At 43.9% G+C, this 14,193-nt stretch overlaps 1 protein-coding gene across 3 annotated transcripts in view; it reads right to left on the bottom strand.

Annotated features, from left to right (window-relative positions):
• Window positions 1-14,193, bottom strand: part of agap1 (ArfGAP with GTPase domain, ankyrin repeat and PH domain 1) — a 181,765-nt gene that overhangs the window by 129,708 nt on the left and 37,864 nt on the right. Inside the window, exon 1 of one of the 3 annotated variants that reach the window (XM_067583663.1) lies at window positions 2,925-5,039. The exons of 1 other annotated variant lie outside the window; for it this stretch is intronic. In XM_067583663.1, the coding sequence (XP_067439764.1) occupies window positions 2,925-4,161 (1,237 nt within the window). In that variant the 5' untranslated portion in view covers window positions 4,162-5,039. Of the gene's footprint in view, window positions 1-2,924; window positions 5,040-14,193 lie in introns of those variants that run through there. One more of the 3 variants, XM_067583661.1, reaches the window with a different exon arrangement.

Raw genomic sequence — 14,193 nt, 5'->3', positions numbered from 1 at the left:
GGAGTAGAAATACAGATAAAATCCTCTTCTGTATCTCATGTATGGATGCAACTAATGATTATTCTCATTATTGATTATTTTGTTGATTAATAAATTAGTTGTTTGGTCCATAAAATGTCAGAAAATGTTGAAAGATGTTGATCAGTGTTTCTAGAATCCCAAGTTAATGTCTTGTTTTGTTCACAACTCAAATATATTCAGTTTACTGTCATTAAGGATTAAAGAAACCAGAAAATATTCACATTTAAGAAGCTGAAATCAGAGAACTTTAGTATTTTTTTCTTCCTAATTGAATAATCGTTGCAGCTTTTATCTGATGATGAAATAAACTTCCTGCTGAATCAAACTGAGCGACTGATGATGGATGAAATAACCAGACAGGACGTCTCCTTTCAGCAAATACAGCAAATTAAACACCTGGAAGACAACGGTTCTTTATCTACACCTACACCTACACACACCTACACACACACACACACACACACCTACACACACACACACACACACCTACACACACACACCTACACACAGGCCAGACTAACAGCAGCTGCTACTAGCCGTTAGTTATCTTGCAGTTCATTAAGGTTACTGCTGATGTGACCTGCAGCCACTTCAACTACGTCTCAGGAATCCTAACAATGTGGACGCTCTACCGCCCCCCCCTCCTCCTCCTCCTCCTCCTCCTCCTCCTCCTCCTCCTCCTCCTCCTCCCCCCACCACAACACACACACACACACACACACACACACACACACACACACACACAAACACACGCGTGTCAGCCACCGGTGTCATCAGACCAAAACCTCTAAAACCTGTTAGTCGACGTCGACGTCCTGCTACAGAAACCTGGAGGCTCTCTGGCCTGCAGACGGGTCACAAACACCTGCTGAACTTGGCAGAAGATCATGTGACTTTCTAAAGGCTGAATCAACTTCCTGATATACTAGAAGTCAGTTTAGATGACTACAAGAAAGAAAAAAAATACTGATTGTAATGGTGAACATGATACCTGAAGAAGTAGGACTACAGGTTAAATGATCTCATCTATTTCCCAGAATCATCTCCAGACGTGACGATGCAGAAGACCTGAGTCAGCGTCAACATGACAGATGAGTCTTTATACGATACACACACGAAGCCAGACGCCTGTTCAGCACAGTGAACGTCCTGTAGGTCACTTAAGTTCTGTTAAATCCTCTCATCTCTCATCTCTGACGGTTTCCTGGCAGGAAAGTGTGGACGCTGACAGATGTTAGCAGATATGCTCTCCGGTTGGTCGACTGTTACCAGACAGAAGACTACAAGTGTGAAAATGAATTATTGATTTGGATCTTTTATATATAATAAACTGTCCATCATGAGTCTGACGATGTTACAGGAGTGAAATGCTGAATCTGTGCAGGACGATTTTAACATAAACCTTTAATAATAAGATGTTTTGTGCGCTAGCTTTCATCAGAAACAAGCAGTGAACACAACCTGCACAAGCTGAACATGTTAGCAAGTTGACTGTCTTTTAAGAGCAGCTAGTCTTCAGGTAGTGTTCAGTGGCTTTATACAGATTTTTCCTCCCAAAATGTTGCTATGAGAACAGTAAAAGTTGCAGCTGGACAGATAAACAATGAGCTGAAACTCTCTATAAAGCTCCTTAAAGCTGCAGAGTCTCTGTAGTTTCATCACTACTAGTCACATTCTCATTGTAAATATGGATTATTACAGCTTCACAAACACTCCTCTAAGTTTATATGTAGAAACCAAACTAACTTCAGCACTCAGGTGTGAGATAAACGGAGCCGACGTCCTGCAGCTGCAACTGGAAGCTTCAAACATCTGGAGGCTGAAGCGGTGACAGAGCGGACGGACAGTGTGTCCACTTCCTCTCCGTCCTCCTCATGTTTTCCACTCGTCTCTCACGCGGATGGAAAGAGGATGCTGACAGGGTGTGTTGTTTATGTTGGTGTGAATATATATATATGTATGTGTGTGCAGATATAAAGCTGTCACTGACATTCTGCTACGACTTCAAACGCAACACCAGACGTTACGGCTACCTTCTTTTTTTTCAACCACACACACACACACACACACACACACACACACACACACACACACACACACACGAGGTCTGTTTCCAATTGTCGCTGCTGCTGCTTTGACCTCCAGGCTCAAAGTCAAACTCTGAGCTCCGACTTCCCCTCTGACTTCATCTGCTGCCTCGCTGCTATTTTAAAAACACATTTTCCCCACATTCTCAGTCTTTTTCTGGATGTTATTCTTCTTCTCTGCTGTTTGTCTTTCTTTCTTATCTCTGTCTGGTCGTCAAGGTGAGATCTGCCCTGCACACACACTTTGCTCATTTCTGCCTTTTTTTTTTTTATATGGTATCTATTTATGTTTTTAAAAGCAGTGTGAGAGACAGAAGTGAGCTCAGAGTAATGAAAGACAAACAGCAGCGGCCGGCCGTCGCTGCCACAACCAAACATCACCCTGCCGTCCAAAACAAATAACTGGAGCTCATCACACGCTGATCCTTCCTCCCCCGCCGCCACCGCCTCCACAAACACACACACACACACACCGAGTCTGACCGCTTTCAAATCAGAGAGAGGCAAAGAAACACCAGAGCGGAGGTCAGAGAGAAATCTGAAGAGGTCACGACACGATAAAAGGGATGAAGAAGGAAAATATATCTCTGCTAGTGCACAATTTAACCTCTTAAAGTGTCAAAAGAAACAATCTGAGGAGGAAAAATGGCTCTTTGTTTGACCTGCACACTAGTGGAGCTAAAACCTGAGATGAGGGGTCAAAGGTCATCAGGTCAGACACCAGAACTGAAACCTGCATCAGCCTCTATGTGAGCGAATGATTCACTGACATGCAGAAACGTGGGAAATCAGACACACAGCGTGATGTTTGTTTACCGTCAGCGCTTCCTCCGTTCATGCTCTCCGTGCTGGACTGCGTCCTCCTGCTGCGGCGGAGGGATCTGTTGGTGCTGGGGCTTCCCAGCGGCGTGGAGGTGGACGCCCCGTCCCTCCTGGAGAAGATCCCGCTGAAGAAACGCACCAGCCGCCTCTCGCTGGAGCGTCCTCCGCCGCCTCGCAGCAGGAACCCTGATCCCGCCGCGTCCTTCTCTGCCGCCAGACGCAGCAGGTCGCTGTTGTCCAGCGTGCGGTTCTTGCTGCTGCGCGCTCGCTCCCAGCGGCTCAGCTCCGACATGGAGTCGGTCTTTTTCAGGACGGCGCCGATCTCCAGCGTCCGGCTCTTCTCTCTGGTGGGGTCGTTGCAGCGGGAGGTCGGGTTCTGGAGCACCACGGCGGCCTCGGCGTCCTTCTCGGCGGCGGCGGCGTCGGGCCCGGCGTCTCTGCCGATGCAGCCGGAGCTGCTGTGGTGTTTGTCCTTGGAGAGCGCTCGCAGGCGCAGCAGCTCGCCGCCCGTCCAGTGTCTGAAGCTGAAGCTGCGGCGCAGCAGACCGGCCGGGCGCTTCAGAGGCGGCGGCGTCTCCGGGGACAAAGCCTTGGCTGCTTTCCCGTTGCTCTTGGAGTGCGACATCTTGCCGTTAGCGTTGAGAGGAGGCTCGCTGCTCCTCTCCTCCATGCTCCTCGCCTTCAGGAGTCTCTTCTTCTTGCTCACGCTGCCGTTCTCCACGCTCTCTGCGGCATCTGTCGGAGGAGTTTCAGTGCAAATATCCTCTTTAAGCCTGTCTGAATCCTGCGTTTCCTGCTCGCCGCTCTCCCCCTGCGTGTCCTCCTGGCTGGGGGGCGTCGTGGTCTCGGCTAACGGGCTGGTGGCCTTCTCCTTCAGCTCCTTCTGTAGGTGATGCTTCCTGGACACCTTCAGCCTGCCCAGCTCCAGCTGACCCGTGCTGAACGTCCTGAAGTTCCTCATGTAGCTGTGAGACGATGACAAGTCGTCCGACTCGTCCTCCACCTCCTGCAGCTGCTCCAGCAGGCCGCTCCGCTGGATCTCCACCGAGCCCTCCCGCCTGAACGCTCCCACTTTAGGGTTCTCCGCCCGCCGGGAGCCCGACCCTCCTCCGTCCTCGTCCTCCTCCAAACTCTCCCTCTTCACCAGGGTGAGGGAGATCCGGTACACGGTCTTCCTCTGAGGCGTGCCCCTCTCCATCCTTTCAGTGCAGTTACTGTCCAGCAGGTACATCCCAAATATTCCTCTTCAGCGTTCCCAGACTTAACTTGAGCTGATCCTACAGTCTTTACGATATTAAGACTATTATTACTGGTTTCTATGAATCAGCCTGCAGACAGATGATGTGCATGAGGGTTAAATTACCTTAAAGCGTTTCTCTGCGGGGCAATAACTGATTATTCTTTCATCCAGATGTGTAAACAGCGCGCGCTTTGACGCAGGAAATACATTCCGCGTTCATCCCAGCGGAATTTCAACTGGCCACAAATGCAGCAGCAGCAGCAGCAGCAGCGTCCTCCTCTCCGCTCCTCTCCGCTCCTCTCTCCGGGCTTACAGCAGCGCTCCCCCCGGCGTGCACAAACACTTTCTGCACGGGACAGAGGAAGTCCTTTCCTTACCGGGAGTCCTCCGCTGACAGCTCTGGATCCTGCTCCGGTATCCGCGTCTCCATTCCCAACAACACGGAGAGGTAAATATTATTCTACCGCCGCGTCCCGGACGGTGCCAGCGCGTCGTCTCCCATTGTGTGCGCACATCCCCCGCAGCGCAGCCAGCCAGCCAGCCGGGCCTCTTTCACCCTCGCTCCGGCTTCAATTGTGATTCAAATGTCGGTGGATTTTTTTTTTTTTTTTAGAGAGAGAGAGCAGGGTCTCCGAGCCTTGCACACCCCTTCCTCTTCTCCCCCCAAAAAAACCACTCTGGCTTCAACCCTCCCCCTGACAGCGACACAAGGCTCGGCAGCAGCGGTCCCGGTGCCTCCTCCGCTCCGCTGCTGTGGGAACACACTCCGGTCCGCACCGACACCGAGCAGCGGAGAGGAGGAAGACCCGGAGCGGAGTGTCTGCACACACCGGACCGGAGTTCACAACACAAACACACTGCTGCTCTCTGACTGCTGGTAGATACTCTACTGCAGTAAAAGTACTAATACAGCAAGTAAAAATACTCCAAGTACATAAGTATTATGAGCTTGATGTAGTTAAAGTATTGCAGTAAAAGTACATAAGTATTATGAGCTTGATGTAGTTAAAGTATTGCAGTAAAAGTAGTGGTTTGGTCCCTCTGACTGATATATTATTATATATGACATCATTAGATTATTAATAGTGAAGCATCAGTGTTAGAGCAGCATGTTACTGTTGTAGCTGCTGGAGGTGGAGCTAGTTTACACTACTTTATATACAGTTAGCTAGTTTAGTCCAGTGGTTCCCAACCTAGGGGTCGGGCCCCTCCAAAGGGTCAGCAGATAAATCTGAGGGGTGGTGAGATGATTAATGGGAGAGGAAAGAAGAAAAAACAAAGTTCTGATACACAAATCTGTTTTCAGTTTTTGGACTTTTTCTCTAATCTTTGATTTTTGCTGAAATATTGGATCATTTGAACATTTATTGAAATGAAAGCATGTGAGAAGTTTAGAGGGAAAAATCACTATTTGGTGGAGCTGTTAACAACTCATAGACATGTGAAATGTGACCCCGACTACACACTGCTTTTTGTAAGACGTCAAAAGACAAAAAGGTTGGAAACCACTGGTTTCATCTTTAACAATGTGTTGTATTTTAAAAGCTTGTTATATTATCCATTGTGTCAAATCTTCATCTGAAAAGTAACTAAAGCTGTCAAATAAATGTAGTGAAGTAGAAAGTACAATATAAAGTCAAATGGAAATATTCAAGTAAAGTACAAGTACCTCAAAATTATACTTGAGTTAATGAATTTATATATTATATTTTAACATTTGATCAGTTCTCTAACTCTCTCTCTCACAACTAGAGTCAATAATATTTTGATCTTGTTAAAATAATATTCAGAAATGGTTTCAAAGCTTTTTTTAAATCTGTGGAGAAACTCAACTTTATGAGTGTGTAGAAAAGCTTCCTTCCAGTTTCACTCTATATTCTACTGATCAATAGATATATAGATTAATCAATGTGTCTATAAAGTCAGAAGTTCCCAGATAACAACATGATGTGTTGAAAGGAGAAGTTTAGTTTGACCAACAGTTTATAATATGAGAATATTCAGTTTACTTTTATAGGAAACAAGCAAATATTCACATTTTAGAAGCAGATAGATGTTAATTTTTGCTGTAAGTGTTGTAAACGTTGATCATCAGTGAATCAGATGAAGCTTCTCTACACTCAGCATCTGTGTGGTGTTGATATGTAGGTCAGCAGGACACCAGTGACTCCAGTTCGTGTTTTCCAGCGTGCAGTGGTTTCTATAAACGGGGTGGAGTCTGCTCTTTCTCCTCTCTGTCTGTCATCCTCTTTAAAGCCTCCCCGGGCAGCCATGGAGCCACTTTCACATCCAGCAACAGCAACAACGACACTGATGTTTCAGTCTGACGCTCCATTATCAGCCAAACATCAGACAAATCTACGTCCTGATTCAACGGCTGGTCGACTGAAGCATCTTCAGACGTGACTTCACTTTAAAAATCCACTTTAGATTCACACAAACAAACATTTACTGAGATAAATGATGTTAAATGTTCATATTGTTGCAAACTGATTGAACGAATGTCTCAGATTGACTCATTTCTGATCATTTTCACTTCCTGTCTTCATCTGTTTTATGTTTGATGAAACACACATGAACATTACTGACATATGTGATGATTATTGGATATTAATCTGCTGCAGTAACAGCCTCTTCTGATTAGTCAATTCATCAATTAATCACTGATTAACTGTTTAAGTCAGTTTTCTAACACAAACTGCTGAACATTTGATGGTTTAAGCTTCTTAAACTTTGATAAATTGACTAACATTCACATATTTTATGCATATTTTAATAGATTCAATTCAATATCACCAATCAGATGTTTTCCTCCGAGAGCTTTACAGTAATACAACATCTTCTGTGTTTAGACCTTTGATTCAGATCAGCAGAAACTCCCTAAAAAAACCTTTAAACAGGAGAAAAATGGAGGAAACTTCAGGAAGAATGTTGCTGTTTTTGGCTGATGAGCTCTTAAAGCGACGCACAGCAGCGAGCGATGAATCATTTTAAGACGCAACAAAGAGGTAAAAAAAAATCCATTAATTTACAAGAAAATAAGCAGAAACATTTTTAGAAACGTCACTTTACAGCCTGAAATGTAAAATACGACTGTAGGTCGCAGCATTAACGGCTACACGGTGTAAGATTTAAGATTGAAGACAGATTGTTTTATAGATATTTTAAAGAAAAGCTGCGTCTGTTTCCTCATGTCTATCGTGTTTCTTGCATCAAATGGATCATTTATCAGACGTCTGTGGATTAAATGCATGTTCTGGACGTATCGGGAGGGTTTCCAGTGTTTTTCCTGTCTTGAATGGTTGCTACGGTAACGGTTATTTAACTTTCTAATCAGTGAGCAGCTCAGATGTTTTAAGCTGGATGCTTGAGATGTGACCTGCATCTCTTTGATCATTTTTACAAATTAAAATCCTGAATCCTGAGCGGGAACTCGTTTTCTCAGCACTTTCTTTCATCCTCTGCTATCTCCACCCGTCCTCTGAAGTGTCTCCCCTGCGCCTCCGAGGAGGAGGAGGAGGAGGAAGAGGAGGAAGAGGAGGTGGTGGGGTGAGGGAGATTAACTCACCCAAACCTCCACCTCCTCTTCCTCCCCAACAGTTGGCCCTCAGACTCGGCCTCTGACGCCGCCTGGCTGGATTATTACAGGGATTAATCAAGATTAGAGACGCAGCCGCCGGCAACTTTCTCCTTTAACCTCGCCGCTTTCTGGGTGTAACACACACACACACACACACACACACACACACACACACACACACACACACACACACACACACACACACACACACACACACACTTCTCATCTTTACCTCACTACATTTAATTTACTCCCTCGTCTTCAGCCGTCACCCGACATCAAACACGTCCCACCTTCAAAAAAAAAAAAGCCTCCAACCTGAGAGACGCGGCGTCACATGAAAGCAAGACGACGTGGCGTGATGTGTGTGTGTGTGTGTGTGTGTGTGTGTTCGTGAGACGCTCACACATGTGCGTTTCGTGGAAACACAGCTGGACAGAGAAATAAAAAGCCGAGTGAGAGTTTGGTGATTTTTTCTTGTTCTGATGACACTGAAACATCACAGTCGAACTGCAACACGTGGAAATAGTAAACCACACGCCCACGCGGGCTGCGCCGCCGCCGCAAAACATCAAACGCACCTCCTTCGAGCCTTTAATCCGGTCCAGATCAGCCGCTCGTCGACTCGACGCTCGACGAGTTAAAGCTGTGCGGAGCTACTGAAGCTGGTTGGTCCTGATGTGCTGCAGAGAGGCGACAGAAGAGACGACGACTTCCTTCACAAACGCCGGGAAGACGTCTCATTTATGTGAAAATATGTTGTTATTAACATCCAGAACGACCAGTTTAACCAGTTTAACCCAGTCTGGTAGCTTTAAACCACTCAGTAGGGATGTGCAGAGAGCACAGTATTTGTATTTGTATCTGTATTTGTTGAGGCAGCAAAATTATTTGTATTATTGTAGTTCAGCTTTATCCCCGAGAGTGACGTCCAAATTAGGAAATGTGCGTCATGTAGCAGGTGGATGTGACTCCCCTTGTTAAGACCTGCTGCCAGACATCACAGCGGAGCAGAGGAGAGACACTGAACCTGCACGCTGCTGTTTAACGTCGTTTATTTTTCTTCCTGAAATCAAATCATTTTTGAAATATTTGTATGAAACAAATATTCGTAAAAAAAAAAAAAAAACACTATTTGTGCTTTGCTTAATAATGTATCTGTATTCAGGCACACCTCTACTACTCAGAGTGCATGCACACTTTCTCTCAGCTCTAAACTCAGCTTTTCCAAAACAGTTTCCAGTGTTTTAAATGTTTAAATGTCAGATTCGTCCCTGCGATCGTTCATTTTAAACGTCAATATATTCAAATACATCTACGTGGATTTATATAGATTGATGTCAGAGGATGTTTCAACTATAAAATAACGATTTTATGAGCAGTTCAGCAGCTTCAGAGTGACTGAACGTAGTTTTATGAGACACAATTAAATCTTGTTCCGTTGTCTGACAACGGAAACAGAAAAATATGTAAATGAGAGCAACTATATTGTGAATCTGACATTAAAACAGACTGTCTGTAGACTGTGTGGCAGCAAAGTGAGGAGGAAAACTTTCTGTCGTCACGTATTTTAAACATCAATAACAGTTGTTATTAATCTGTATTTATGTTGATTTTGTCAGACAACATGACGAGCTCTGCTCAATAGATGCTGGCTAACTGAAAAGAGGACGAAGAAGAAGATATTTACTCGTTTTAATGTTTCTTCAAGTGTGTGTTGGATGACTGAACATAGTTTTATGAGACGCAATTAAATCTTGTTCCGTTGTCTGACAACAGAAACAGAAAAATATGTCAATGAGAGCAACTATATTGACTGTAGCCGTCAGTCAGTCGACTAACTGAAAAGAAGATGAAGAAGAAGATATTTACTCGTTTTAATGTTTCTTCAAGTTCTCCAGTTTAGAGTAGACGGGGTCTGAAGGTGCTCGGTTATCAGGGTCATGCTTGAAGTCATGTGACAGGAAGCTGGATGTGAACCGTGGTCTCCTGAAGAGCTTCTGACAGACAACAGTCATAATTCACACGACTACAAGAAGGAAAAACCTTCAACACGGCTTGTTTGAAAGAAGACCAACGTCGTCGTCGTCTCGAACGTCTGAATCTGGTTTTTAGATTTCTGAAGCTCCAGGCGGCTGCTGGCTTTAGTTCAGTCTGCTATGAAAATAAACTTTAAGAGACTTCAGCCATTTATTTTATGGGGAATGTTATTGATTGGTGCGTTCATACATCAAACGTCTGCGAAGGAAAATCAAAGCAGATCCAGACAATAAATAAATGTTAAATGTACTTGTTTAAGTGTCCAGATTCATCCACTGGTTCTTATTTTTGAACCATTTAAAAAGACGTTCTTGAAGGCAGCGTCAGCTCTCAGCTGCATCTGCAAACAATGATAACGACACTTTGACAACAACAACACAAGGTGACTGTGATGGATTATTGATCTCGGGCTGCAGTAACTACAGCAAATACAACGGCTGAACGTCTGGTAGCAGATCAATACATCTAGAAAAGCTTTCTGATGAGAGCAGCGAGATAAACTGGTTATCTTATAATTAACCAGAGTGTAAAATCTAAAGGAGGACAAACACTCCTCCTCCCTAATTGCAGTCCAGACCATGAAATCTGCTCCAGTTAGCCCAGTTTGAGGACACATCCAACACATCCACTTCTCCACTACTCATTCCAGCTTTACATTAACAACATGAATGATAGCAGAGTCTGTGTAGGAACATGTGACAGCAGGTCGGAGGTCAAGTGTCTCTTGGATGAGATGGAGATAACGAGATAAGAGCTGCTTCATAATCTGAGATGTTAACGCTGCTGAATCTTTGCCGCCAGCAGGTCAATAAACATCATTTCCTGTCTGTCTCACCTCTGATCCGTGTTTTATATCAGATGTATAAAGACGACATTAAAGACCTTCAGAGACGTGTGCTGCAGATAATGAAATACATGTTCAGGTGGATCTTTGCAGCTGTGCACTAAGAGAAGTATAATTTGAGCTTTACAGGACAAGAAAGGTGTCCATAAATCTGAAAAATTGTGCTAGAAGATGAAGCTGCCTGCTGTGAACTTTACGTCACACACTTATCATTATTATTATTATTGTTATTATTATTATTATTATCATGAGGTTATGTGTGTAAGCGTCTGGTCTCTCAGGAGGAAACGTGAAGTTCTGAATCAAAGTGAAGCTGATTGAAGGTCTGCAGGGCTTCATTTGTCCTCAGTGTCTCTGGAGACTCTGAGGAGTTTATCAGGACCTGCAGCCTGCAGCTATACACCCCCCCGAACCCCCAACAAGCCCCCCAACAAACTCCCCAACAACCCCCCCTCATACCCTCCAGCGTGCTCCAGAGAGCTGCAGCAGGGTGTCGTGGTGTTTCCAGCTGGAGGTCATCTCCAGCAGCAGGATGACGGATGTTTAATGGAATATCTGGCTGCTTTCTGAGCTTTCAGCCACTTGACATGATCTTCATTCAGTAACAGACTGGTCATCATGTGACCTGAGGTTTAAGTGTGTAACTTCAGTAACTGAAGTCAAGAATGAACTTTGAGGCTCAAATGAGTGAAATAAATCTGATTTTATATGTAAAAGATGTTTTTATATAAAACCTTCTTTGCCTTCAAGAGTAACTTCACAATAAATCCACTATTTTGAATCCTGTCCAGAGAAAATCCTGCACAGCTGCAGACCAACACGACATGATGAAGATAATCTGTTCTTCCAGGACATCGTCCCTCGCCAGTCAAATAAAGACTGATGTGAAACAGGAGCCGCGGTCAACATTATACAGAGACTTATTATTATGTAACTCTGGTGAGCGTCAGACGTCACATCCAGGCGTTACCACGGCGACCTATAAGAAACCATTCAAATGCCTCACTGCCATAAGATGATCAATATATCAGCAAACAGAAGGACACTTCCTGCTTTCATTAAGGATCAATACAGCTGGTTGATCCCTACTGCGGCTACGCTAACAGCTACTGGATCTACTGCAGTCTGACTAGTTTATAGATCCTCACTCATAATGTAAAGTAACACAGAGTCTTTATTCTTATAATAAAACAGAGAAGTCACCACGTTACGTTCTTCTGATGGTTTCAAAGATCTCTTAAGGTGCTTTTACATGTTTTTTATGAATATTTTACAAAGTTTGGTTTGATAAATCTATGATAATCTCTTAGTAATTGAGCTGCAGCAGCTTTATTTCAGGATAGTTTGATCTTGTTTTATTGTTGGTTGTGGGTAAAACACTTTATAACATTTTATTTTATTATTATTGTTACTTTTCAGGCTACAATAACCAAACCATGAACATTTAATAGCTTTTATATTCCTATCTACTCACTTCTCTGGATATTCAAGATTTTAATATAGTTTCATGATGATTATTGTAGTTTTAACAACAACTTCATTCATTTTCTTTGCATATATGAGATAAACTGAGTGATAAATGTGCTGCAGCTTCATGTAACAAGGTGCATGTCTGAGAGGAGCTAAAGAGAAGAAGAAGAAGACCGTCCCACCTCCTCCTCTTCTTCTTCTTCTTCTCTGCATGTGTGACAGTTGATCCATCTGCTGTGTGTGCTGCACTCACACACACTCCATCACATGAAATATGGATGTTTACAGCCAGCAGTGATGCACGCGGAGCTGAAGCTGCATCGCTGCATGTTAGCAACGCTGCTGCAGCTAACATGCAGATTATCTTCTGGAGTCAATGTTTAGTCTGAGACATTATATGACAGAGACGGTCCAGAGGGACACTGATGAAGGATCATTTACTGGAGCTTGATTGATTAAAGTTTTAAAATAGATGATGCAGGTTCCTCAATGTTCTGGATCATAATAAACCAAATATGAAAGCTGGATACTGTTGGAATCATTTATAGATGAATATGAATGAAGCTCGTTGTTGTTGTTTACGTCTGTGCTGCTGATCTTTGTGTCTCTCTTGAACTTTGAAAAACCTTCACATTTGAGAAGCTGGAACCACAGAATTACTGACATTTGTTGCTTAAAAAATAACCTATTTATCAATCATATTATATAATAAAAACACTGTTGATTACAGCTGCTAGCTGCTCCGACTGACTCCCATCAAACAGCATCAACTTCTCTCTACAAACACTGAGTCAGTCACTGTTTTCAACCAGACATCATGGTCTCAGTCAGACCCTCTGATAAGTCTGCTGGTGGTCATTCTGCAGATTTGAAGCCTTTTAGTAGCTTTGATGTTGATTGACAGCTGTGATTGACAGCTGTGATTGACAGCTGGCTCACCTGTAACGTTTCACTAATGTTTCTTGATACTTTAAGCTTTAACAACAGGTTAAACAGGAACAAGGTGTTTCAGTGACAGTCGTGTTTAACAAACACGCAGCGGGGAGCGCTCCGACACACACACACACACACACACACACACACACACACACACACACACACACACACACACGCTCGTCTCTCTCCTCCTGAAGGAGTTCAGCATTTTTTTTCTGCATCAAAGAGCGAGGAAGCAGCAGGAGGTAACGGCTCGCTCTCCCCCTCCGCCCCCCCAACACACGCTGCCTCCCTCGCCCCCCTGGAGACGGGAAAATGGGTCAGTTAGCAGAGGGAGGAGGGGGGAGGAGGAGGGGGGGGAGGAGGGAGGCCCCCTGCTGGCAGGAGGAGGCACGTACACACCCACCGAAACACACAAACATCACTCCAGACGGATGCTGAGCACACACACACACACACACACCAACGACCAACACACGAGGAATACAAAACAGGAAGTAGAGTTTCCTTCAGGCCCACATGACTGACCCACAGCACAGAGGTCAAAGGTCAACGCAACACAGATTTAAAGCTAAATACATGACGAGTAGAGAAACTTTATAATCCACCACTCAAACGTGAGAGAAGAAGAAGATGAAGAGGATGAAGAGGATGAAAGTTGTTCTTACCTGTGATGAGACGTCCGCCAGGTGAACATCAGCAGGACATGAGGAGAGAACACAGACAGGAACCAATCAGAGCAGAGAAGATGAACCAGATTAGACACCAGATGATTTAAACATTACACTTCATTCACCACTTCCTGCTTCTTAATTATGACTCATCTCTGCTTTTCTGTATTTATATCATGTAAACTGAATATTTTGTTGTTCAGACAAAGTAAGACATTTAAAGATGACTTTTATTACTATTTTCTGACATTTTATAGAACAAACGATCAATCAATCAGCCGTATGTAGAACTAATCAATCATTTTATTATAGATCAGTCTGTCGTGTCGTTGTTTGGTTTGTGATCTTCAAACGTCTGACCAACAGTCCAAAACACAAAAACATTCAGTTTACAGATAAACAAAACAGAGAAAAGCAGCAAAATCTCAAACTAGAGAAGCTGGAACAAACACATTTTAGGTATTTTTGCTTGAAAAATGACA

Source organism: Thunnus thynnus, chromosome 24 (assembly GCF_963924715.1).
Source record: "Thunnus thynnus chromosome 24, fThuThy2.1, whole genome shotgun sequence".
In the NCBI taxonomy this organism is placed as follows: domain Eukaryota; kingdom Metazoa; phylum Chordata; class Actinopteri; order Scombriformes; family Scombridae; genus Thunnus; species Thunnus thynnus.
This window is presented reverse-complemented; position numbering and strand designations above follow the sequence as displayed.